The following is a 26,318-nucleotide window of genomic DNA, read 5'->3' as shown; positions in this document are numbered from 1 at the left end:
GTAAAAATACTGTGCTATTTTTCTAAATTGTGTGATGTAGTTGTTTTGACTTCTTTTCTCATTCTAGGTAAAGATTCATGTTCTTACCTCATTTTGTGTTCTTTTTCTTAAAGAAGACTCCCCAAATTGTATAAGCTTCAGTTCCCACAAAATCTGGATCTCACTATTTATTTTCTGTCTGATCTTAGGCAAGTTACTTATCCATTCTGAACTGTTTCCTCTTTGGTAAAACGTAAATAGACAGGTGAGGACTCGGAAAGCCTCATGCCTTTATTCTATTTCTGAAACCATTACTAGAGGAAGTAGCCCAGCTAAACGAAATTGGACCAGAAAATACAGATAGGGAAAGATGTAATATACAAGAAATAATGATGAACAATGAATCCAGTAAAACTTAAATCTAAATAACTGGAAATAATGTGGTTGTTGCAAACGCTAATGCAGTTTGTAAGAAAAGATTTTTGTAATAGAAGAGATATTACGCAAGAACAAATTTAATAATAAGCTGTATCTATAATTCCAGATTATTTCTGAAAAACCTGGCAAACAGGAGGGAAGGAGAAGAAATTATAAACATACAAACAGCCTCATCTTGTTGGAGGAGACTTTGAAATTCTTGGCATTGATAAATACAGGCTCAGATATTTGTGAAACATTTAAAGGTATCAACAGGTAGGATAAAATGGGAATTAGAACTTCTGTACTTCCCTCTTCTTTCATGGGAGATAGCCTCAAAGCCTGCTGCTGGGAGCTGTTCAGAGGACCACAGCCACGTGTGGCCCCTGCCCCTACCCCCAGCTTTGCCCTGGCCTCCAGCACAGGCCTGGACATAGGGGCTTGGGAAGCTTCTGTGGATGGCTCCCTGTCTCCTGCCTCTGGAGCAGCAGATCTCAGCCAGGTCCAGTAGGCAGGAGCAGATCAGGAAACTCTCTCCCTTTCCAGGGTGATAACCAGGCCGGGCCATAAATTCAGACAAGGCCTGACATAGACAAGGCCTGACGTAGACAAGGCCCAGTTTGTTCAGACCCGAACATTCCACACTCACTCGTTACACAGAGTTGGGCATTACTGCTCTCAGCATTACAGGCCTGGGCAGTATAAAGAGCAGGTCCTTATACCAACTGATGCATCCCCGAGAACCAGATGTTACTGCCAAAACGTGGGTGTCACAGAACCAGACATTATCTACATAGCCCCAGGTGACACAGATTCAAGCACCTGGGAGGAAATGGTGAAATTAGGATTCTAGTTACAAAAGTTGCAGTGACTTTGGTGGGAGATCCTGGTCAAATGTGCAAAATCTGGGCAATGCATGGATACCAGTGTGTGCTGGGTATGTTTGGTCTTTGAAGTTAGAAAATGCTCAAGTGAGGACCTGGGTCTCCCTCGCCATCGGAGCACCTAAGGCAGAGACTACATCTTATCAAGACTGTGGCTTCCTGAGGACAAGGGCTGGGATTTCCTGAGTCCAAAGATTGAGTCTTGCCTCTCAGCTAAGACCCCTGCAGCCCTCACACCAGGTTTCCTGAAGGCCTTTCCCAGCCTGGATGCCCTGAGTGTGAGGCCACCTGCCTCCGTAGTGGGTCTCCCCTTAGAGCTCAGGGATCTGCCTCCAGGGGGCGCCAAATGGACACTTCTTGACAGAGGCTGTCCTGGCCCCACCTCCAGGCTGAGTGGCTGGGGAGGACACCTGAGTCCATCCTGATTGTACAATTGGTCATAGCTGGATGGGGACTGAAAGGTGGTAAGTCCATTTCCACCTGACACAGATGGTGGCTAAGGCTCAGAGAGGGTGCTCCAGGTGAGCTGCAGAGCAGGGCTAGGCGTGGATGTGCAGGGCAGCATGGCCTACTGTTGCCCACTTCTCTACCCTAAGGCCTTGGGGAAAGATGTACAATCCCTCACACCCAGGAAAGCCTAGTTTCAGGTCAGCCTGTATGGCTTGGGGAGAAAGAGAGAAGACCCTCTTTTTTCAGAAGTAGCCAACAAAAAATATTTTTAAAAATAAAAAAGATGTATATCAAAAAAAAAGTGGCCAACACAGCAACCCCCTAAGCAACTCCCTGGTTTGGATGAGCAAACAAAGACCCAGAGAGGGTGAGTGACTTGCCTGAAGTCACACAGCAAGTTAGTGGAGGAGTCAGATTGGAAAACAGGGCTCCCGACAACCTATCTCAGGTGAAGAGCCCAGAGGAGATGCTCGCCATAGCAGTCACTCTTGACCGGGGTGGAGCCCTGGAAGGGTTCACACTCTGGATTCTTCAGGCTTCTTCTCTGGTCGCGACTCTAACAGCTGCTGCTGTAGGCCAGAGCTGGCCACTTTGGTTCTTTCCTCTTTGTCTTGCTGCCTTAGGATGGCCCAAATCAAGGCAAAGCAGGCCAGGGAGCCCATAGAGAAGAAGAACTGGAGACCAATAAACCTGGGAAAGAGCAAGGGACACTTGAGCTCAGGACCTCCCCGTCCAGGGCTTGGATGTCCTTGGGCGGGGGGCAGAATGGGGTCAGCAATCATCAGCCATTGTACAGCTGAAGACATTGAGGCCTTAGGAGGGAGAGAGGCCTCCAGCCTGAGGGCAGTGGACTCCATCACCATAGCCTTGGCTGGGGAGACAAGGGGGCCCCTGGAGTTGAACCCTATGGGGGGTCCTTCCCTGGAAGAGGGGGAGAGCTGTACAGGAGGGGCAGAAGCCTAGGCATTCTCCCTGCCCTGTCCCTGACTGCCTTGTGGCCTGGGCCAGCCCTGCCTCTGCCTAGGTCTCTCGAAGGGCTCAACTTTGGATTGCCCCATCCACCAAAAGAAAAAGAGGATTCCTTCTCCTTCATTTGTCTAACTCACCAAGTCTCTTCTTTGACTTTTCCTGCCCCTACAAAGTCCCACAGGAACTAAGCTTTCCTCAGAACTGAAGGTGACCAGCTCCGTGCTCCCAACCCTGCTAGCAAGTCCCCCTCCCAATGACCCCCCAACGCATCCCAGGGCCAGCAGCCTCTCTGCCTCAGGCTCCTTTGGGCTTCCATTGTACAGATAGGAAGACTGAGACCCAAAAAGGCGGGTCTCACGACGAAGGAGACAGAGCTGGGCCTGGACCCCAGGCCTCAAGCGTTCTAGATAGGGCCTTCTTCCTACCCCACCCCAATTTCTCATTTCTCTCACAACCAAGCTGCTCTCCTGATTCTCCCCACACTCAGCCATGACGACACATGTTCCTGCACAGACTATGGTCAGAAAGCTTGGGTTCAAGGACCATCTTGGCCAGTGATCAGCTGTGTCCTTGGGCCACTTACTTTAACTCTCACTTTTCTATTCCATAAAGGGGGAGATAATGTCTAGCTCGCAGAACTGGTGAGCTCAGCACTGGATATAGCACCAGCTAACTAGCAAGTAGGTGTAAATGGACCTCTCCTCCCTGCTGGTATTCTGTTTGGGACTCCTTGAATACTTCCAGCCCCCTTCCTGCGGCCCCCTGGCAGCTCCCATCCCAGGTCTCACCGGTTTCGGAGCAGGTCGTTGTCGTAGTAGCGGCACACGGCCCGACGCCCACAGCTCCAGGCCCAGTGCACACAGGTGGTGTCGATGGCACTGCCGTGGATCACAGGGCTGGGCATCCAGGCTGAAGAAAGAAATGCTCAGGGGACAACACGCCCTGCACCCCCATCTCTACCCCCTTAATCCCTGGCATACACATCCCTCAGGGCTCTGAGCCACTGGGGGCCTCTCGGCCCATAAGTCTTTGGCCCTCAAGTCCACCCCTTCCCCTGGTATCAGATACTGCCTTCCCAATGGGCTGTCTAGCTGCTTGCATGCCCACCTCCAGGTACCTGGGTTGGATCTGTTGCCCCATGAGCCTGTAAACCCCAAGGTCAGGGACTGAGTCTCACTCATCCCTGTGCCCGCCCAGGCCCAGCACACAGCAGGTTCTTTACCCAAAACTCTCAGGAGCATGAACTGGATCCCCACAGCCAAAGCCTTGTCTTCTTTCTTCACTCCCCTAATAAGCAGAGACATGGGTGACATGAGGATCGAGAGGGTTCCAGCCATCAAGGGGCCCTCAACATCCCCTCCTTTCCCACCGCGCAGCGCTAGCCTCCCCCCAGTCTGAAGCCCCTTGGGTGGTGGTGGTGGGGAGTGTTGTGCCCAGGCTCCACACACCATCTCCTGTCAACATGCAGAGACTGGTCCCTACGTTCCAGGTACACCCACTGACCTCAGGGCCTGGCCCTGACCTCCCTGTGCTCCTGATCGCAGATACCTCTGCTCTCTCCCCATTCGCTGGCCCCACCAAATTCTCCCCTTCCTCCTACACTTGGCAAAGCCTGGAGTTGGACAGCCAGGCATGCCTGCTAACTTCCCCAACCCCCGTAATGCCGGAGCCCGGGTGCCCTGGCAATCACTGGCTCCTCTCCTAAGCAGTACCAGGAGCTGGCATTTATGGAGTGCTGACTCTGGGCTCAGTTATTCTCTACTGCAAACTCCATGAGGTAGGTAGAGCATCAGCCCCATTTTACAGATAAGGAGACTGACAGACACTTGGACAGGTTAAGTGACTCGGCCAAGAGCCCACGGCTGATGGGCAGGATTTTGTGTAGCACTCTGACTGCCTTCACTCCTCTCGAGCAGGCTGCCTGCTGGGGCAGCTGATTCTTCTGCTTTCTCTTGTGGCCAGCCTGTTTTATGCACCTACGTGTCAATATTTGTAAGGGGCTCACCCTCCTTTGAATTTTCCAGGAGACAGATAGGGAATAAAATAATCCCAGCATAATGAAAAATGGGAATTATCCTTCTCTGAGGTGCTCTTATTCCAGCCACAACCTGAGGAGAGGCTGACTTTAGCCTTAGGTGACAATTTGTCAGTCCCAGCAGCCCTTGCCCCCTAACAATGGCCAGAATGGCCTTGGATGGAGAGGCAGTGCTCAGCATAGACTGGGTCCACAGTAGGCACTTAATAAATGCTTGTTGACTTGAAGTGGCATTCAGAATCTTGGACCACACTGATAGGGTTTGGTTTTCTTGATCACCTCCTGTGGCCTGTCCATGACAGGTAAGGTTGTGGAGGGGAGTCAGGTGATGATTCTCACTTCCTCCTCCCAGTGACTAGGAGGCCAGGGCAGGGTCTTAGTGTGGCCTCTCCTTCCCTGGGTCAAGTAGGGGCCTGGGCTCTAGGCCCTGGCACCAGTACTATCCCACTTGCTACCCAACACTTGCTACCTGACCTGGGGCTAGCTCCTGAGTTGCTCTGAGCCTCAGTTTTCTTATCTGTAACATGGGGAGAACACATCTCTGCAGATTGTCATGCGGATAAAGACAGGACAGTGCGAACCTGGGCTGTTGTGGGGGCCCAGGGCACCTGACTGGCCTCCTTCAAAGTCCTCCCTCAGGATTCCTTGCTCTGCCCGAGGTTAAGGACCTCTTGGTATCCACTGGGTCTGGCCTACTTCTGCATTCACCTTAGGATGAGCATGAAGGAGGGTGTGTGGGTGAGAGAGGCCATGACTCCACCCAGGCTCATCAGGAGTATGAAGGGCAGCACCAGGTGACTGCAGGTTGAGTCGCAGGAGCCCGCCTGCACAGGGCCGCCACCTGTCACGCAGCTGCAGTTGGTGTAGAAAACCTGAGGGAGGGGTGAGGGGGAGAAGAACCTTCAGGAACCTCCAGGGACAAGCAGCTGGCCAAGGGCCTAAGGCCCCAGAAGGCTTGCGAGAGACCCAAGGGCACAAACCAGCTGGGGCAAAGCGGACTGGAGCTGGGATTTCTGATCCCTTGGCTGAGTCAGGGTGGCCTGAGCAGCCAGGCAGACACAGGCTCTCTGCACACAAATGGGCTGAGCCCATGCTGAGGCTATGGGGAAACAGGGAAGTGGAGAAGAGAGAAGGGAGAGGGGCCTATGAGAGTATTCCCCCCAACACATCACACACACACTCACTCATATATACACATTTACACATATACACTCACACACATACACATACACACTCCCACACCACACACATCACAAACACATTCACATACACCCACACTACAAACACACACACACACACACACACACACACACACGTAGCACACATTCATGCATGTACACATACACACACACCCACATACATACACTCAGTCTTTCACCTGGGGATGTCAGAATATTCCAAATTCCTGACCATATGTGCAAGGAATCAAAGCCACAAAAAGTGTTTCTGGGGAAAGGAACTCAGAGTTTTCAGTGCTATGTGCTCCCTTTCACTTCACTGAGGTCTTCCAAGATGCTGGGTTCTAGAGTGGACTCTCGAAGAGAGATTTGGAAGAGGTGCAGGCAGTACTATGGAGTCCTGGTTCAACAGGTGAGGAGCAAGGAAGGCTCTACCCAAGGGGGGTGTTGGATCTGGGTCTGGAGGAATGACTAAGTGTTTGCCAAGAGGAAAACTGGTAGAGAAAGAGAGTAGAGAAAGGCTCAAATGTAAAATCACAGCAGCAGGACAGAAACCAGCAACTCTTTCCTTCCGGCTGGAGCAGAAGGCAGAATGGAGGTGCTCGAAGGGTGCCCTGGGGCAACATTGCGAAGCGCCTTGGACATGAAAGAGGAAACTGGGCTGCAATTTCCAGAGACACAGTAGACCGAGTGCCCTGCCAATCATCCTGCTGACAACAATTTAGAATGCTGGAGAAAGTGTTGAACACATTGTCTTGAGTGCATTCACAAACTGGCAGAAAGTAAAAAACACCCAGGTTCGGTATGAAGTGAGGCAGGAACCCAGAGAGGTGAGCAGAGTCTTAAAACAAGCTTTGGCCTCAAGGCGTTTGCAGAACCTGGTACCATGGAATATCACTTTCTGAGGTTTGGAGGTGGGGGGGGGGTGTCAGGGCCAGAGGACAATTCTAGCCCTCCCTCCTGCCAGAGTGAAAAGTCTAATAGACAGACCCCCAGAAAATGAGGACCCCTCTGAGGGCTGAAGCAGAGTAAAAGATGATCCCCTTTCAAAATGCAAGGAAAGGTCCCCAGGCTGGCCAAGGGCGTGTCTGACTGCAGCCCGCACTCCCACCCTATAGGTAGCCTGGAAAACCTCCAACCAAAGATTCTTTCAGAAGTGGTCAAGATTACCAGTGCCCTCAGGCGCAGACAGGAGCAAAGCCAAGCCAGGAAACCCATGCTTTTCTTTTCTTCTTCCCCATAGATCAGTTTCCTGACCAGTGTACCCCAGACCAGCGTGCCCCAGGGACCTTCAGGCCTCAGACGGGAGACAAGTATGCAGGGGTTGGTCCCAGTGTGGCCTGGCTGGCCCAGGGCAGCCGGAACTGTCTGGGCCTCAATTCCAGCCTTGGCAGCCGCAGACACTTCCCAATGTGAAAAGGTTCGGGGATCCCTGAGGTGGATGCCGGGAGCCTTGGAAAGAAAAAGCCTGATAGTACAAAAGCTTTTCTGGCTGCTGCAAGCGGATGGGGATGGAGAAAAGGAGTTTTCTGTGAGAGATGTTTAAGAGGTGGAATTAGGGCAGGGAGAGATAGAGGAAGAGAGGGAGGGAGCGAGAGAGAGAGAGAACACACCTAGGGTTCAGGCTTGGGTAACTGGGTGCTCTTTCCTGCTCTTTCTGTTACTTTGCAGAACTCCTGGGCATGACAAGGCTGAACCGCCTGCCACAGGTGTGTGACCTCCTGAGCTCACACTACTTGGACCTTCACCTACAGGCTGAACAGCCCCCTGGGTTGGAGATACAATGGAGGGACAGGTAAGGGGAGAAATATGCCAGGGCAAGGTTACTGGAAGAGAAATACCCTACCCTGTTCCTTTTCTGAGAGGCTGGGAAGGACACAGAAGCTAGAGGCCTTTGTCTTGGGAATTTTCCCAGCCCTTCATTCATATTTATCTAATGCCAAGGCAGAAAGTTCTTCTATGAATGACTTCAATCCCTCCAGCTGCCTCCGATTCTCACTCCCCAGGGAGATTCAGCCTTATCCTCTGAGCCCTATATCCTGCCAGCAGCCCACTTCTCCCCATCTTTCCCCTGGTCATTTACTCATTCATAAATGGTTACTGAGCACCACTGTGCTGGATACACCAAGACACGATTCCAGGCCAGAGTGACAGTTCCTGAGTCCTAATCAGGGCTCAAGCTGCATCCTTCACCAAGCACTAGAACAAAATGCAACCTCTGAGGGTGCTCCAGAGAGAAGGCTGGGCCGAAAGGCCAGACTCTGGGTTTTAGTCCCAGCTCTGGCATTAAGACTTTGGGCAATAGTCCAAATAATGGGTATAAATAGGAATATGTATTACTGAGTGCTTACATTTTCCCAGACAATGTGCTAAGTGTTTTTCATCGATTATGTCATGTGGCTCGTCATTTGCTATTTGATGAATTCATCTGGGGAAAGCATTTAGCACAGTGCCTGGTATATATAGTAGATACTCACTACTATCACTTCCATTTTACAGACTGGGAAACTGAGGCGCAGATTAACTAATTTGCCAAAGGTAACAAAATCAGTTAAAGGCAGAACAGGGGTTTGAACCAGAGGACCTGGCCTCAGTGCTCAGGGGTCCATATCCATAGGAGCTCATTGTCCTCTAGGGGATCCTGCCCCAGCTTTCAGGGCCTGCAGGCTTCTGGAATGGTCTCAGGGAGATCAAACCAGGTCAGCACAGTGAGCGCTAGGAGGCCTGAAAGGCTGGGATTGCAATTATTCCAAATGCAAACAGTGTACACAGCCCGAGGGACACCTGGCTGGCTTCTGAAGCACCATCAACCAGGTGCTTTACTCTGCACCAGCTCTTGGTGCCTGGGTCTCTCCCTGGAGGAGCTGCAGGCTTAGATGCTGTTGCCCAACAAGACATGATGGCTGGTGGGGGACTCCGGAGAGCGAGAGGTGCTTTCATAACAACCAGCCTGACATCCCTCCCCCCACACCCACATACACTCACACAGGCTTTACTACAACCTGCGGGGCGGGGGGGGGGCTGAATATTATCCCCATTTGTCATTTGGGGGGACTGAGGAGAAAAAGGAGAAGGAGCCAGCTGGTCTTGGTGGCCTTTCTAAGGTTCATACAGAATGCACTGCTGTTGGTGATGCTGCCCTCCTTCCAGCCCTGCGATTCCTTGAGGGCAGGGTCCCTGGGCTCTGGGTCCTCAGCCCAGATGAGGCTCCTTGCACAGGCTCCTCTCCGGTCTCCTCGTCTCTGAGCTTGCACTCTGCTCACCTTCCTCCACACCACGGCCTCAGTGTGATCAAACACAGGTGTGACCCTGTCACTCTCCTACTGAAAACCCATCCAAGGTTCCCCATTGCTCTCTGCATAAAGTCCCTTCTAGTGGTCTGGCATTCAAGACCTTTGGTCTGGGCCTTATTTTCTCTCCATGAACCCTTATGCTTCTGCCCCAACAAGTTCTGTGCAGTTTCCTGAAACACTCTCTGTGTGTGTGTGTGTGTGTGTGTGTGTGTGTGTGTGTGTGTGTGTGTACACTATGTGTATGCGCTTGCTTTCAGACTTGGCTTCTGTTGGTCCCCCTGCCTGCAAAGCCCTTCCCTGGTTTGCCTACTCACCCTTGAAGATCAGGCACAAATGCCACATCCCATGAAGCCTCTGGACCCCTCCCAGGTGGGGTGTATCTCCTCCCATCCTTGTCTGTCCTTGTGGGGACCACTTCTCCTGTCTATCAGCACCCCTGGAGTTCCTGAGTTATCTCCTTTTGCATATCCCCTGCAGACAGCTGGGGCCAGATCTTGTTCACTTCTGTGCTCTGGGCCCTGGCACATGGCTGGGCCCAGGCTGGTAATGAAAACTTATTGAGAGAATAAGATTCTATATCTGCCAACAAAAGCAGACAGACAAACAAAGAGGAAAAGCGTGAGAGCATTCAGAGGTGGAGAGTACGAGAGGCACAGCGATAGGGAGGGGCAGAGCCTGTGAGGGACAGAAGGAGCAGCCACAGGCCTGACCCACCTGGCTTTTGTTCAGAGCCGCCTGGGCCACCTGGTTCGTGCAGCCTGCGTGGCAGGGCGTGAGGTACTCCACATGGGTGCTGGGGTCGCAGACAGGGTTAAAGTCATCCGACGGGCAGGAGCAGGGCTCCATGCAGCCTGGAAAGAGCTCCAGGCCAGGCTGGCTGCTGGTGGGAGAGAAAGTTGGCAGGGTTAGCCTGACTCTCCCTCCCTCAGAACACAAGCTGGGCCCACCTCAGCCCTCAGCCAGGCTCCCCTCGCCAGAGAACAATGGCCAGAGATTTCCATTACACACGTTGTTTTCACTGTCAGGGCTGCTCCATGACATGTCGAACTGAGCTTCTTGCAATGGAGGTGTGCGAACAGGGGGATGGGATGGAAGCGTCAGGGGGTCTCCGCAAGGGAGAAGTGGGGAGTAGAGTCTGCAGCAGAAGCCACTGACACCTCTTCCAGCCCCAAGAGCCTATGAGTCTTTGAGTTGCGTCTGTGGACATCTCTGTTCCTCAGTGGCCCTTTCTTAGGGAACATAAAATAAACTCCTCCCAGAATCCAGTCTCAGATGAAAAGTACTTTTTTTCTTGATTTAACTGGATTACTTCCTTTTCTTGGAAAATTTGAGCTATGCATGTGGAATTCAGGATACCTGACTAGCTCTGAGATTTCCGACCTGTGCCTGCCTCTCTCTCGACCTGTTTCTCTGTCTGTCACCTCGGCTGGGGATCCCCCACCCTGCCGTCCAATGAGACAGAATACTAAAGAGCTGGTGGCATGGGACACGCGGTTCTTGGCAGCTGTCAGTATCATTAGCTGTGCTGGGCTATGAGAAATTCTCCTCACTTTGCTCAGTTGGTCCTGGGAGACTTCTCCAATGAATTAGAACCCCAAAGTTCAGTGAGTAAATTATAAGACTATAGATGAGAGCACAAGTGAGACGAGATGTCAAGGTGAGAGGCAGAAGAAAAGAGAAACTAGGGCATGTGGTGTAGGCTGCCTTTCTGGGGTTTCGTTTGTTTTTAATTGTGGTAACATATCCATTTACTTTCTATTTCTAAAAATCATTTCAAGGCCCCGGCTCCCTCCTCAGACCAGGGGCTTCAGGACGGCCTGGCTGAAGCTCTCCCCGCTGTGCCTGGAACAGGGCTCTACGCACAGAAGGCCCCACCTTGGACAGCAGAGAGGCTTCACTGTTTAGGAAAAGGAGAAGGAGAGGAAGGAAGTGAGGGAGAAGGGAGAGGCCAGTGAGGTGGGACCTGGGGCAGAGAGGACCAGGGCTGAGCATTTCTAGCCACCCCCCACCCCCCTGCCCATGTCACACGGAAGGAGCCCCAGGTGCAGAAAGCTAGTAGCTGGGTAGAGGGAGATATCCAGGGAGAGGTAGGAACAGAGAAATTGGGGGAATTCTAGCTGGATGTTGGGCCAGCCTAAGCCTGGAGCAGTTTCCCGGAAAAATACAATCACTCTGGAGAAGAGATAGCAATGTAACTTCCAACATCCTCTCCAAGTTGCTCCCAAGGGGAGAAGGTATGGGGGTGGTGCGGGAGAAGGAAGGGGCATAGGCATCAGAGGCTTTCCTCCAGAGAAGGGGTGGGGGTGGGGGGCGGAGGGAGGCAGGTGATGCCCTGCAGACGTGGAAAAAGAATTCTGGAATTTTGAGGTTATTTTAGCTTCAGACTCTCAGAACTAAGAATCTCTGAAGCCTCCAGGCCAACCCCTTCCCAGAGCCTAAGTCCCTTTTGCAGCATCTCTGATAGGGGCCTCCCAGCCCCTGCTCGCCCCCTCTCTCACGCTTGCCCCCGAGGGATGGAGAGTGGTCTCCCTCCCGGGCTGGACTTTCCTCTGCCTGGAAGCAAAGCCTTCCTCAGGCTGAGGCGGGTCCTGCTCCTGTGGTGCACCTCACCTCCGCTGGCACACAGGACTTCTCCACTCTGGAGATGCCATCCCCAACAGTGGCTTTGTCCTGCCTCAGCCTCTACCCATCTCCAGGCCTGAGCTGTCCTGCCAGGTGCAGTTCCAACCCTGCCCCTTCTAGTGCTGCCTGAAACCTTCACTGGAGAAAGAAGCCCCACTGCTCACAACTAAGCCCCACAGAGAGAGGAGATGGGGCTACAGGGAGGTGAGATTTGAGGTACTCCATTGACCTGGCCGTGCTCAAATGCTTTCCGCATACTCACTCAGACTGGGGGGTGATGCCTGCGATCTGGTGGGTAGGGCAGCCCATGAAGAACAGGGGCAGTTTGAAAAGCAGGCAGAACAGCGTCCCCAGCAGGCAAAGGGCACTGCAGCGCAGGGGGCTCAGGTGGAGGCACTTGACCAAGATGCCCCCCATCGCGATGCCCATGATGGCAGTTGGAATGGAGAGGCAGCCAATGAACATGTTGGCGTAGGAAGCGGTGATGGAAAACTGGCGCTCCAGGAACTTGGACAGGAAGGTGGCCATGCCTGCCACCGCGCACGACAGGCACACCTGGGACAGGACCACCAGCAGGAAGATGGGGTGGCGCAGGGTCCGCAGCAGCACCCTGGGGAAGACTGTTGGGGTGAATGGAGAGAAGGTCAGAGTGCTCAGCCAGCTGTGCCATTCGCTTCTGTCCCATCTTGCCCTGTTCAATTTAAACTGTTCCATTCTTTCCACCCTACCTCAGTCCATTTAATTCTATTGCATTCAATTCTATCCCGTTCCATTTGACTCCTTTCCATTTAAATCTATTTCATTTTTGAAATTCTGTTTCATTCTAGTCCATTGAGTAAGATTGCATTTTATTCGACTGTATTTATTTTTATTCAATTCTATTCAAAACTCTATTCCATATAGTTCTTTTCCATGCCATCCTATTTGATTCCACTTCATTCATGCCATCCCATGTCATTTCATTTCTTCTGTTCCACTTATTCATCTCTTTCATTTTTCACTCAGCCCTTTCCATCCTGTCCTGCTATAGCTCTTTCCAGGCCACCCCAGGCTTTTGTTTTCTCTTCTGTGTCCCCAACATGGGACAGCATCCCCTCCCCTGTCCCCCACCCCTAGATCATGTTTCTCCATGGCACTTTACCTAACATACCACACATTTTACTCAGTTAGCCATTTTTTTGGGTCACCCCTCCAGAATGTAAACTTCATGTAGAGTAGGGATTTTTATCTGTTGTTAATTGCCAACCCTCCAGAGCCTGGGGCATAGTAAGCACTCAATAAATATTTATAGAATGAATGAGAGAGTGAATGAATGGACATGGAGACTAATATGTGATCAAATATCAAAATGTTGGGGCAAGGACCAGCCGAGTGGCTCAGGTGGTTAAGAGTTTGCTTAAGAGCACGAGCTCTGAGCAACAGGGTCGCTGGTTCGATTCTCACATGGGCCAGTGAGCTTCACCCAAGCTGCGCCCAAGCTGAACTGCCACTGAGCTGCCAACAGGTGGCAGGATGGCTCAGCAGGTGAGAGCACGTGCTCCTAACAACAAGGTTGCCTGTTCGATGGTGGGCTATGCCCACCCGCGGCTGGGACTGAACTGGGCACCTTGAGCTGAGCTGCCTCCCGGATGGCTCAGTGGCTAGAACGTGTGCTCTTAACAGCAAGGTTGCCAGTGTGACTCCCACATGAAAAAAAAAAAATGCTGGGGCAGAACCTAAGACCTCCAGAGAAGGTGAATCCTGAGCAGATTTGGTTGCTCCCTGGAGGCAGGACTGAAGTGGGGCCTGAAGAACGGAGCATATCTGAGGAAGTGGAGCCTGAAGGAAGAGGAATTCCCAGTAGGGGCACAGCAGGGGCAAACGCATGGAGAGAGAGGGATAGAAGTGGACCTCCCCCATCTCCCGCTGGCTCCTAAGCCAGTGCCTGGATACAGGTTTCCGCACTGCTGGTCTGCTAAACTGAAGGGCACATGACACTGGGTAAGTCCCAAGCTCTGGGCTTCGGGGCCTTCATCAGCAGAGGCAGCCAAGGTGAGAGCCAGAGCGCTTCTGTTCTGACACGTATGACTCTGTAACAAAAGAGGAAGAGATGTTTCTGCCTGCAGGAGGTGAGACACAAGCTAGGCCGAGGGTGTGTGGGAGAGAGGAGGAAAGGCCTTTCTAAAAAGAGGTGTCAGCAGCAAACCATTTGCTAGACCTGGTTGGTCGGGAGAGACAGCTATGGGGCTTCTCTGGGCTGAGTGTGGGGTGGGGTGGGGGGGTCCCTTCTGTTCCTGCAGCAGCAGGACCAGGGCCTCTGTCATGGAAGATGCCTGTCTGTCCTCAGAGCATGGCGAGAGTCAAGCCATCTGATTTCCTAGCCTTCTGGGCTGGGCCTGAAGCTGTTTACTTGGGAGTCAGAAAATAAAGACAAACAGTCTTTATTTACCCCCCAGGCAGGGGAGGTAGGATCTGGGGCCGTGGAATTCCCCCTCCTTGGCGTCCCAGGCCTGCCTCCTGTCCCTAGTCCCTTGCCAGGCAGGCAGTGCACTCAGCCAGGATTGGAAGCAGGGAGATGTGACACAAGACCTTCACCCCAGATAGCTGCTCCAGCCTCTTCCCTTTCTCTCTCCGTGAGCTGCCCTGGCCAGGATTGGCCTGGGTTTGGCTCAACCTGTACAGACACCCTCATTGTACAGGGGGCGCCAGGGAGGGGCAGGGACTCACCCAAGTTCATCTGGAGAGGCCAGGGCAAGGTCAGGAGTTGCAGGGGGTTTCCTGACTTCTAGTGTAAGGGCCATATCTCCCCTACCCCACATTCCTGGGTCTCTGGCTGCCTGACTCCAGAGGGCTCCATCCGTGAATTGTTGTTTTCATCCCGTTTTTCTGTGCTAATTACTGTAGTGCAATTTGTACCCAACCTTTATCTCCAGCATCTGCAGCCTGTCCCTAGAACAGATGGGAAATTCCTGGAGGGCTATGCTTTTCACTTAGATAGGGATACCTGAAGGGAAGCTGCAGGGTCTATCTCTAGCTCAGAAGTGTGTCTTTTCCTTTAGACAGAGGCTTCCCTTAGTGTAGCACAATGCCTCCCCCATCAGATAAGCCAGGGCCTTTCTCAACTCAGAGACTATGTCTCCCTTATCAGACAGTAGCCTCCTGCAGCTCAGAGGCTCAGATAGGACAGGTCACCCCTCAGTTTAAGGACTATATTTCTTCCACTTGTCAGGGACCTCCCTGAACTCAAAGATAATGTCTCCCCCATCAGACAGGGGCCTCCTCCATCACAGAGGACAGGTTTTCTCCATAAAACAAGACAGGCCCTCCCTCTATTCAGGGACTATGTATCTTAAATCAGACAGGGATCCCCCACCCCACCCCCAGCACAGACACTGTGTCTCTTCCTTCAGCCAGGGCCTCTCCCAGCTCAGGGACTATGTCTCCCCTATCAGACCAGGGGCCTTCCTTAGATCAGGGACTGTCTTCCCCCAAGAGGTTAGGGCTCCTCCAGCTGAAGGACCATAATTCTTTCTCTCTCTGCTTCTCCCTTGGTCCCAGGTGGTCAAGGCCAAACCTCAGGGTCAGACTGATCTCTCTGAAGCTCAGCAGAAAGCCCAGCAGCCAAGTTGGCTGACTGGCCACCGGGTTTGTGGCCAGCCTTGCCTCAGTTTCCTCTAGTCTCACGTAGAAGTTGAGACTCCCCGAGGCAAGCTGGCCCAGGACACCAGCTCCAGGATTCAGTTACGGCGACTGGCTCCAGCTTTCCTCTGAGCAGGAGCCAAAGCAGCGATTAATAAGCTCTTCCATGGAGCTGCTTGCCAGGCCTTCCAGCAGCTGGGGGTGACCTGAGGTTAAAGAGTCCAAGGACCTGACTCCAGGCTCAGCGCCCTGAGGTCCAGGCCCTCTTTCCCTGGGGATGCTAGAGAACCAGGGGGCGGGGCGGGGAGGGGTAGATTACTGGTATCCTAACATCATGTCTTAGGAAATGTTTCCCAATAATTAACTCCCTATTGCAAAAGTCCTCAGTAGGGGCATGAAACAAACCTAGTTGTTATCACCCTCTTAAACCACAGGCAGCTCAATTTTCTGTCCCGGGTCATGGTCAGGATAATAACAGTAGCACAGGAGTGATCACTGAAATAGTAATTATACCTTATAGAAGTACAGTTTTTAAAAAATTATATACAAAGTGCTTTCCATTCATCATCCCATTTGATTTTCCCAATAGTCCTTGAGAGAGGCAGAGCAAGGTCTGGACCCAATCTTTCAGGTGAGGAAGCTCAGGTTAGGGGAAGAAAGAAACTTCCACAAGACTGTACTTTGGTCAATGTTGGGGGAAGGCCTCTAATCCAGGTCTCTGACTTGCTGTCCAGGGTCCTACAAGAGCCTGGCGCATAGCAGGCATTCAATCAGTGGTCATGGGATCAGAATCTTTAGAAAGGATGTCTTGGTCACAACATAGACCCTGGTTACTGATCGACTGATCTCAGGATCAGGGTGATATGGATCTTAAATCATTGAGTCTACTCCCTACTGCAAAGATGGGGGAACTGAGGCCCAAAGAGGAGCAAGTACCCAGGACAAAAGCCCAGGTTTCTGTACTTTAGCCCAGAGCTCCCTCTATCCATACCCCAGACTGGGAATTTAATAAATATTTACTGAGAGCCTCCTGTTGGTGGGCTCAGTGGTGAGTGGGAATAGGGGCATAGATGAGCCAACACAGGCCCTGGCCTTCGGGAGCTCACTGCTTGGGGGGAGGACTGGACAAGTGTGTAGCACAGATCTGAGCTGATATAGAGGTCCTGAGGGTTTGGAGAGCTGAGAGGAGGGAGAGGGGATAGGAGAGGGATGGTACTTGAGTTTGATCTGCAGCGGTTCTCAACCTTCCTAATGTTGCGACCCCTTAATACAATTCCTCATGTTGTGGTGACCCCCAACCATAAAATTATTTTTGTTGCTACTCTATAACTGTAATTTTGCTACTGTTATGAATCGTCATGTAAATATCTTTTTGTTTTCCGATGGTCTTAGGCGACGCCTGTGAAAGGGTCATTCGACCCCCAAAGGGGTCATGACCCACAGGTTGAGAACCGCTGATCTAGAGGGACAAGGAAGATTTCGATTGGTAGTAATAAAAAATTATGTTCAAGGCAGAGGGGATCTTATGAGCAAAGACTTACAAGGAGTGTGTGGTGCTTATGAGGGGCCTATAGGTGTGGAAGATGAATCAAGAAAGGCAGGAAGGGGCTGGATCTTGTACAGCCTCAAATGCCTTCCCAGAGCCTGGCCTGAGCTCACTTACCTTTGATGAATTGGATCACGGTCAAGTCTGGTGCAATCTGGCCTAGGACCTGCTTCTCTGGGGGCTCCCCAGGGCTCTGCTCAGAGGGGGAGTCCTCATCCTGGGAAGACACAACCAAGGGCAGTCAGTTGGATGCTAGATGCTCTGCTCAGAGATGCTTGTGCGCTGGGGAAGGGGGCTTTGGGAGAGGAGAGCCTATGAAGGCTGTCACCGCCCCAGGGGCAATAGGGGCCGGCACTGTTTCGTTGGGTCTTGGCCCTGTAGGTACTTAACAAGTAGTTTTGAAAGGATGAATGAAATTCCAGTGGTTAAACTTTGTCATCACCAGCATTAACATCATAACAATTGTAAGGGTGAAATTCAGGGAATCAATAAGGTAGTTAAACTTAGCTAGTTTGCAGTTTGACTCACTGCATAACTTGCTTTCTAGCCAACTGTAATTAGACTTAATTAGATTGCAATTTGATTCGTCCTGATGTTCATCTGTTTTCTCTTTGTTTCTTCCCACACTGATTACCTGAAGAACTCTGTTCCCTTTCTCAAGGCTACCCATACCTCGTTAATTAATTACGTCCTAACCCAGGAAAGAGCGATTTCTTCATCCTTAGGCGCCCGGACACTGGAATCCAATTTTCAACTCCCTTGCAGATTTTACTGGTGACACATTCAAGTCCTAGGTCGCTATGGCTTAGTCCAAGTCCAGAGTCCGAAGATAACATCATCTTCAAACAGACCAGACCCCAGGAAGGATGTTAGCCCTCAAACCTGCCTGACCAGCCCCCAGACCTGCCCAACTGACTCCCCCTTTCCTAGATAAGGAAAAGCTACCCTGAAGTTGGGCGCAGCTGCCTATCAGGCTACCAGTGTTTCTCTCTTACCCCTCAGTCTCAGCAGCTGTCCACTCTCAGACCCTGGACTCTGCCCCAGCGACCCCCCACCCATCCCCTGCTACCTGTGTTTCTCTCCTAACAACCCATGGCAGCCATCATCTTTGGACACAGCCATGGGCATTTTCTCTCTTCTTAACTTTAATAAAAACTTCCTTTGTAGAGTCTGTGAATGCTTTCACCTTTTGTGAATAACCAGCGGTTACTTCCACAGCACGACAATAATCACCAACATGACTATGAAAATCACCTCCATAACCACCATCATCATGGGTATTCCCATCACTTTAAATATCACCCATTCACATCACCAATATCTTCATGAATAAATGACCTATAGTGCCCTTCCTAGTGTCCTTCCACCTGATGAGGACGGCCTGCATGCAACTCTTGAAAGGTCATTAATCCTGAGAAAGAGAAACTTGGGGGACACAGCCACAGTCTTCTGATTGTCAGAAAGGAGGAAGGAAATAATGATAAATAATGGTTAATGGGTACTGAGCACTTACTAGAAGCCCAGTTGCTGTTGTCATGACTAATGCATTCACTCATTGAAACCCCACAGCAACTTTCTGAAGTAGGTATTATTAGAATCCCCATTTTTAGGGGATAAAGCTGAGACACAGAGAGATGAAGCAACCTTGGTCACACAAGTAGTAAGTGGTCCGGCTATGATTTGAACCCAGACAGCCTGACTCCAGAGCCTGTATTCTCACTTGGCTGGTTTGCCCTAAGGGGCGAAAACCAAGGTCACTGAGTGCTGGGTGGCTTGTTTTAATACAACGCTTTCATGCAGGTACTGTTACTGGACACATTTTTTAGATGAGGAAACTAAATCTTGGAGCAGTTGCTCCTGGCAACAGGGTCATTTGCATATAAGTGACCAAGGCAGGTCTGGTTTTATGACATTTTTCTATGCAGCCTGAGGCAGGAGGAGCAAGTTCCATGGAAGAAGACAAGCCCAAAGTGAAGAGCACTTTGGATGAGGCTGCCCTGGGAGGAAATCAGTTCCCCATAACTAGGAGCATGCAAGCAGAGGCTGGTTTCTCCCTGGTTTGGGGGACAATACTCCACAGGGGAGGCCAGTTTGGGCTGAAAAACTTATCTGGGGTCCTCTGGTTCTGCCTCTTGTGGATGAAAAGGGGCCCTTTAACAAAACTGACAAGTCCAGTGGCAGAAAGTAACCTCGAAGCAGGGCCCAGTTGGGACCCCCATAGCAGAGGCCTTCCCGGCCTCACCTTTCCTTGACCTATAGCTTAACAATAGATCAACCCCCTGCGGCTTGAGCTCAGAATGTCCCCTGTCCCAGTTCCCTGCTTTAGAGAATTACTCTGAAACTTATGATTACTACTCTTAGGCTTATTGATCACAATCTCTATGGTCTAACATTCTTTCCAGGTGAATCCCATCATTGTTCCAGGGTTGCTGGCGCCACTGGACAGCCACGTTGCCAGAGGGAAGGAAGGCTCCGTGAAACAGAATAGACCCCCGAATCTTCATGTAGCCTCTGGAAATATGCCCAGATTTCCCCTTAAATACCTGAAGCCGGTCTGAGAATGCTAAGGCAGTTTTTGGAGGTGTCAACCTGTTGTCTTCTCAGATCACCAGTGCTCTGACAATAATCGCTTATCCTAGAACCCAACTCCTGTGTCGGTCTATTGGCCGAGCAGCACAGGCAGCATGAGCCCCAAACTCAGTTGCCCTCCGGTTTCAACCTCACAGAGTAGTCCGATCATAAATTCCTAATTGAATTGGGCGGTTCATGGTGGGTAGTCATGCCCCAGGCCTATAACTTCTTTAGTAAAAGGTTTACCTTTGCCTTAAACAAGCCCTGTCCATTTTTCTTGTGAATCTAGGTTAAAACACCTTTGAAATGCCAGGGTAATCCTCTTTTCAGACCCCTGGGAGGCATCACCACCCTCAAGGGAGCACATGATCTTGTTAAGTATCCTGTACTTGGCTTTCTCCCACCTTTGTGTAATCTTCCTTACCTTTCCTCCCTAATTCCAAATGTACAAAAGAAACTTCAAAACTCATTCTACGGAGCATTTGAGATCTTACTTCCTGGCAATTGTCAGTTTGGGCTCACATAAACTCTTGTAAAAATTCTCTACAGGTTTGGAAGTTTCTTACATTGACAGTCTTTATATTTATGATATACTAAAATGAGACTATTTTAGATATAGTGGGTTAAATAAAGTACATTGTTAAAATTAATTTCTTTTTCCTTTTGAATGTAGCTACTAGAACATTTAGAATTACCTCTGTGGCTCACATAATATTTCTTTTGGACATGCTGCCTAAAGAGAATGAGGGACTCTCTTTGCTCCTTTCTCAGTCATAACCAAACTACGGGAGAGCAGTGTGGGAGGCACATCCCAGCATGGTGGGAGGGTCCTGGGTACCTGAGGAAGAGGGGTGCTAGGTTTGGCTTGCTGCCCCACGCAGGGGCAGGCTAATCCCTCAGACAGGCAGAATCTTGTGAGTTCCTTGCCCGGGGCTCCTCGTCCTCAAGTAAACAGTAAAAACAACCACAGTGTCATCTGTAGCCACACGTGCGATCCTAGATGGTCCACACTGCACTTTCACATCCACCATGTCAGTTAATTCCCACAGCAGTCTGGTGCAGGGATTATTGTTGCATCTATTTCACAGAAGAGGAAACTGAAGCCCCAAAAAGGGAAGTGTTGCCCAAGGAGTACTTGGCAGAGCAAGCTCTCAAACCTAGGTCCTCCAGTAACTCCGCCTCACCCTTGTCTCATGCTGTGAGAAAGGATGTAAGGATTGGCGACAGGAGGGGAGGGATAGCCATTTAGGGGCTGGGGGTGCAGGGAAGGCTTCCAGGGGAGAAGTGAGGTTTGGGATTTGGATAGTCAGAAAGGGAGAGGTTATTGACGCAGAGGCAAAAGTACAGCAAAAGTGTGGTGGTGGGAAGGGGCCTGTGGTGTGTGGAGGAGGTGGTAGGGAAGCCAACCTAACTACGGTCAAGAGTCTCTGAGGCAGGAGCTGGGCAGTTTGGAAGGACAGGCTAAGGGACTTGGGCTTTATCCCGTGGGCACCAGGAGCACTGACCATTCCTAGATCCTGTCTCTGTGCTCTCCACAAGTTTCTGCCCCTCGCTCCCAGATCTGTTCTAAGGACTCCTGACTAATTGTGGGCCTCAGAAACAGGAAATATTGTGCCTCTGCTCAGAACAGTGATTGGAGTATGACTCATCTGGCTGTTTTGCCCAGGTCAGCAGGCTGGCTGAGGGAGCTGGTTAGAATTTCCCCTCTTGGGGCTGTGTGCTGACTGCTGCAAGCCTACAGAACCACGGATCACTGTGTGGTCCCGTGCACGGAAGGCCCCACTGTCTACTGGGTCCCCAGAGATCCAGGAGCTGTCTAGGAAGCTGGGCTCCTAGAAGGTGCTGACCACGGGCTGGGTCCTAGCCTCATGGAGTCAGGGCTGACCCTGGGGAGTCATGTGTCACTCACTCTCTGCCAGCTTTCAGCTTCCATCACCTGTGGTCACAGGAAGCGGCCACAGGGATGGGATTACCTGCTAAACTTCCTATCTCCTATGGGAGGGAGACTGTGTTTTCTAGCAGAGTGCCTGGAGATCTGAACTTCTCTGAGGAATGCGACATGCTTCTGGCTTTCTTATAATGAGATCCCTGCAACCGGCCATGCCTCTTTTTCCTTTGGCTGCCAGAAAACTCAGAACAAAATAAGTGGTTCAATTGTATCAATTGAATTCATCTTTCGTTTCTCTCTCTCATTCTGAGAACTTTTTTTTGTTATTTCTTTTATTGCTTCTTGGTCCTGGCTGAGTGGTTCAGCACACCAGTCCTGCAATACTCTTCCTGAGTCTGAGTCCAACATTCACTAGCCACGTGATAAAATGGGGGTAGTAGCTGTACCTACTTCATAGGTGGGTTATTACAAGGATTAAATGAGATAGTACATAAAGGGCTTAGAACAGTGCATGGTACAGAGTAAGCAACACACGTTAGCTTAACTTCCCACTCTTTTACTAGTGTTGTACATGTCTTTGGTGTGAGCTGCCTTAAACCTTTTATGGAATATAGGGGAAGTAGGTTATAGAAAAGCATACAAAAAAAATTAGAAAAAAGGTAATTTTTCTGCTATGTTTCCTCTTAAGAGTTGGCCTGATCAGAGAAAGATGCTAAGAGCAAGCACTTCTGGTTATTGAAGTTTCGTGTCAGCCATTAAACTACCCACCTCACCACTTTGCTTCATTTCGTTCTTACAAAAAACCCAAAATGTAGATTTTATGGTTATACCCATTTTACAGATTTCAGTATTAATCAGTGGCTGAGCCAGGATTCACACCCGGGTCAGTGTGGTGCAGACACCATGCCTCTAACTCCAGGTGCTGCAGGATGACTCAGACGCTGAGAAGACTCTCACATGGTGCCTCTTGAGCCAGATCAGTTACCAATCACCCGATCACCTCTCTTCTCTAGCCTCAGCCTCCTCCTCTGTCAAATTGGGGTGTTGGACTAGATCAGTGCTTTTAAAACTGGTGTTTAGCAACAGAATCCTTTTCCCAATGGAAATCTCACTCAAAAGACTGGAATAAAAGGACATAAAAGTTGAACTTGTCTGATTGAAGTGTGTGTGTGTGTGTGTGTGTGTGTGTGTGTGTTCGTCTATGGGTGGGGGGTAGAAAGCCCTTAGCCCTGCTGGGGATGCCTTTCCTCAGTCTCCCCATGGTAGCACCCTTGGGGTTCTGTGGGGTGCAGTTTGAAAACCACTCAAGCAGATCATCCCAAAGGGCCCTCCAGCTCCAATGTTTGAGGAAACTCTGATCTGCACCAGGCTGGGGAGGGGGCGCCTCTCCTCAGCACTTTGGGGTCAAGACCTGGAGTTGCACAGACTAGTGCAGGGGGAGGTGGTACTGGGCACAACTGTAACCCTCTCTGGGCCTCGATCTCCCCATCTGTAAGAGGGAGGGAGGCTGAACTGAATGATCACACAAGACCTTCTACCTTAGAGAGGTGAGTGGGGTGAGGGTGGAGTCACAAGGCCTTGGGTGCCAGGAATGCGGAAGGAGTACACAAGAGGGCTCCCAGGCCCCCTGGGAGGGCTCTGGAGGGAGAGGCACAGGGCACAAGGAAGGCCCAAGTCACCTTGGACCTCACAGAGGCTGCAGAGGGAGCACAATATCCCAGGCAGAAAGGGGCCTCCTGGCTGGGTAAACCTCAATAGACTAGTCCTAGGTCCTGGGTTTTAAGGCCATTGCCTCCTGTCCCCATCCATGACCATTCTTCCAAAGAAGCACATTGAGGTTAATGACTGGGAGACAGTGGATCTCATAGACTCTTTGGCCAAATCTTAGCCATTTAGAAATGTGAATTTTGGGAATCACAGACCATTTGAGGCATAGATCTTAGAATAATAGAACACAAGTACCTGAGAATCTTCAACTACTAGGAACACAGAACTTTAAAACTATGTAATCTTAGAATCCCAGATTCTGGGAGATACCCCAAAATAACAGATATGGAGACCCCCAGGAAATATGAACCAAGGGAAGGTGACAGAAGCTAGTGGTGCTTAGAGGCTAGGCAGGGGCAGAGTGTCTCAATGGTCAAGGCCCTTCCCAGCCCTTGGCTCAGGCCCAAGGGCAGGTGCTCAGAAAGACCTGACAGTATGGAGGGCACACGAGGGTTGCTGGCTGCATGGGGCCCTACCACCGCGAGGATGGGTAGAGCCAGACGACCTACTAGGGAGCCTTTAAGAGACCATCCTTACTCCATAGGCTCTGCAGAGCCATCTACCAGGAGTCCAGGGGCTTGACAGGATTGATTATAGACTGAGGCCTAAAGAGAGGCGACACCTGCCCTGGTTCACTCCTAGAAGGATGTCTGGGTGGCCACCTGAGCTCTGAGGTCATGGACAGAGCCAAAGGCAGGAAAGTAGAGTTTCTGCCCCCTCCCGTGCCCTATATCCACCCCGCCCCTCCATTCCTCATCTTACAGTCTTCTCTGTAGAGACTGTTAATGCTCGCCTTCCCCCCAGCAGAGAACTCTTAAGTACTGGTTATGGGAGAAACTGAGCTGTCATTCAGCCATGCCCTGTCTGTCTGCACCTGGCCTTCGTTTACTACCTGAGAGCTCCTTGGGGCAAGGGCTGTGGGGTGTATCCCTCTGTCCCCCTGTGACAGTGCTCATGTACTGCTCCAGAGACAGGGAACCATTTACGGAGACATCATTGAACCTAACAGACCTTGTCCAATCTTCTGCCTATTGTACAGGCAGGGAGACTGAGGCCAGGTACCTTCTCTGGGTCTCACAGCCCTTATATTGCATACCACCATCTCCTGGATACCATTAGGAACCACATTGACTTTTAGGAGAGTATTTAGGGGACCCCTGAGCCTGGGAGGGGATGCTCAAAGGGATTTCAGAAAGAGTCCCCAGTTCACTTTCTCCCCCTTGCTTGTTCCCACTCCCTGTAGAAGATACACATCCCATGTCTGGGGACCTGGACTTTCTGGCAGCCGATTCCGTCTAATGGGGCCCTTTCTCCTGGTCCGTCCACCTCTGCATCAGTAGCCTGAGTGGGCTGGGCCAGCCTGAGTAACTGCAAGCAGACACGGCCAAGGTAGCCTCGGGAGAAGGGGGGGACAAGTCCTCCCACATCAATATTTATTGCCTGAGAGCTGCTAGAAGCAGATCATCATGTTCTCAGCCTTCCGTTCTTTTTTAAGAACCTCTCACCCCCTCCCCTCCCCACTCCCCATTCAAAATGTGCTGACAGAATGAATACAGACAGCCAGACAGGTTCACAGCTAGGGGATCAGGGTTTCAAGGCATCATAGAGGTACAGCTCTTAAAATCCAAATCTGCATTTCAGCAGCTTCAGCTCAAGGAATCGCACATTCTCAGAATCCGAGACACACAGAATATGCTCCAGCAATTTAACCTCAGCACCTTACATGACAGAACAGAATGGGAAAGTGGCTTGCTCAAGGTCACACGACTGACATATGCCTGAGCTCAGCATAGACAAGTCTCTTCCACTATTCCAACCCATGGCTCAAGTAGCTATTCTTTCTGTTTAAATTTAGGAATCAATTTGGAGATTACCCATAACCAGCAAGCCAGACTCTCCCTTTCCTCTGTGATCACTTTCACTTCTAAGAACTCTTCCCCAGTTCTAGGAATCCTAGCTCATTCAAATTTTGGCCTGAGCTAAGCAGAGTCGGGAAGGACCATCTATGAGTCCAAGCTTTCCTCTTCTCCTGAAACTGGTCCCTCTCCAGCGCCTGCCTCCCCCTGCCTCTGAGCCAGCATCAGCCTAGCCCTCCACTGTCTCTAGTATGTCCCATAGCAGAGAAGCATCCAGGCCTGTGCAGCTCCACTGCTGCTCATCCCCATGCCCTACCTCACTGCCAGTGTACTGGTTCCTGCCTGCACCAATGCCATAGCTGCTGCATCAGTCTCCCTGCCACCACCAGCTGCTCTCTGCACACTCCCCTGTCCCCTTTAATCCTTTTTCTGTCTAGCACCTGGTGATAGAGCCACAGGGCCCCCTGCTTACCCTAACTTCCAGGGCCACCTGCTGCTCTTGAAGCTGGCAGGCAAGGCTTTTCCTGTTCTGGCCCCTGTTGGTTGTTCCAACATCATTTTTCTTTGGTCCCCCCATATATACACCCTCGGCTCCAGCAGGGGCAGTGGAGGGAGGGTGGATGGGTGGTGAGGTTCATAGAGCAGCCAGGTCTGGGGTCAGACAGACTTGGGCTCAAGTCCCAGCTTTTCAAGGCAGAGACATTTTCAGCCCTTCTTCCCAGGCCCAGACTTTTTTGCTCTAAAAAGGAGACCCTATCATATATTACAGCAAACATATTCAAATACACCAAGCTGAAATATTAAATAGAATTACTCTTGCTGCAAAATATTCAACAAGATTTTTATAAATTTTCCCTTCAAAATTAGAATTACTTAGCAACAACTAACTTAATTTATGATTGTGATTTCTCAATAATTACTTCCCTGTGAAATATACAGAGGGTGCCAAAAAAATGTATAAACATTTTAAGAAAGGAAAAAACTGTATTAATTGTAATACTCTCTATATACCAATAACAAAAGATGACTACAAGTCACATTTGACTTCTTCAATTACAAGAGATGCTCAAAGTGATTACTATCAGCGTCCAGACACTTTTGATTACTGCAAACTACTGCTTGAGCATAGATAACATCTCTTAAAATGTGTATACATATATATATATATATTTTGGTATACATATTTTTGGCACCCCCAGTATATCTACACACACACACACACACACACACACACACACACACACA

At 50.6% G+C, this 26,318-nt stretch overlaps 1 protein-coding gene across 7 annotated transcripts in view; it reads right to left on the bottom strand.

Moving 5' to 3' along the window:
• Window positions 1-255: 255 nt before the first annotated feature.
• Window positions 256-26,318, bottom strand: part of SLCO2B1 (solute carrier organic anion transporter family member 2B1) — a 48,505-nt gene continuing 22,442 nt past the window's right edge. For 6 of the 7 annotated variants that reach the window (XM_019649393.1, XM_019649391.1, XM_019649394.1 and 3 more), the window contains 7 exons: window positions 17,109-17,208; window positions 12,090-12,447; window positions 9,920-10,085; window positions 5,443-5,606; window positions 3,922-3,986; window positions 3,488-3,608; window positions 256-2,420 (listed from right to left, as the gene is read on the bottom strand). In XM_019649393.1, the coding sequence (XP_019504938.1) occupies window positions 2,246-2,420; window positions 3,488-3,608; window positions 3,922-3,986; window positions 5,443-5,606; window positions 9,920-10,085; window positions 12,090-12,447; window positions 17,109-17,208 (1,149 nt within the window). In that variant the 3' untranslated portion in view covers window positions 256-2,245. The remainder of the gene's footprint in view (window positions 2,421-3,487; window positions 3,609-3,921; window positions 3,987-5,442; window positions 5,607-9,919; window positions 10,086-12,089; window positions 12,448-17,108; window positions 17,209-26,318) is intronic. The other variant, XM_019649396.1, reaches the window with a different exon arrangement.

This window comes from Hipposideros armiger, unplaced genomic scaffold, assembly GCF_001890085.2.
Source record: "Hipposideros armiger isolate ML-2016 unplaced genomic scaffold, ASM189008v1 scaffold_132, whole genome shotgun sequence".
Taxonomy (NCBI): domain Eukaryota; kingdom Metazoa; phylum Chordata; class Mammalia; order Chiroptera; family Hipposideridae; genus Hipposideros; species Hipposideros armiger.
Note: the sequence above shows the minus strand (reverse complement) of the source record. Positions and strands in the feature narration are given on the sequence as shown.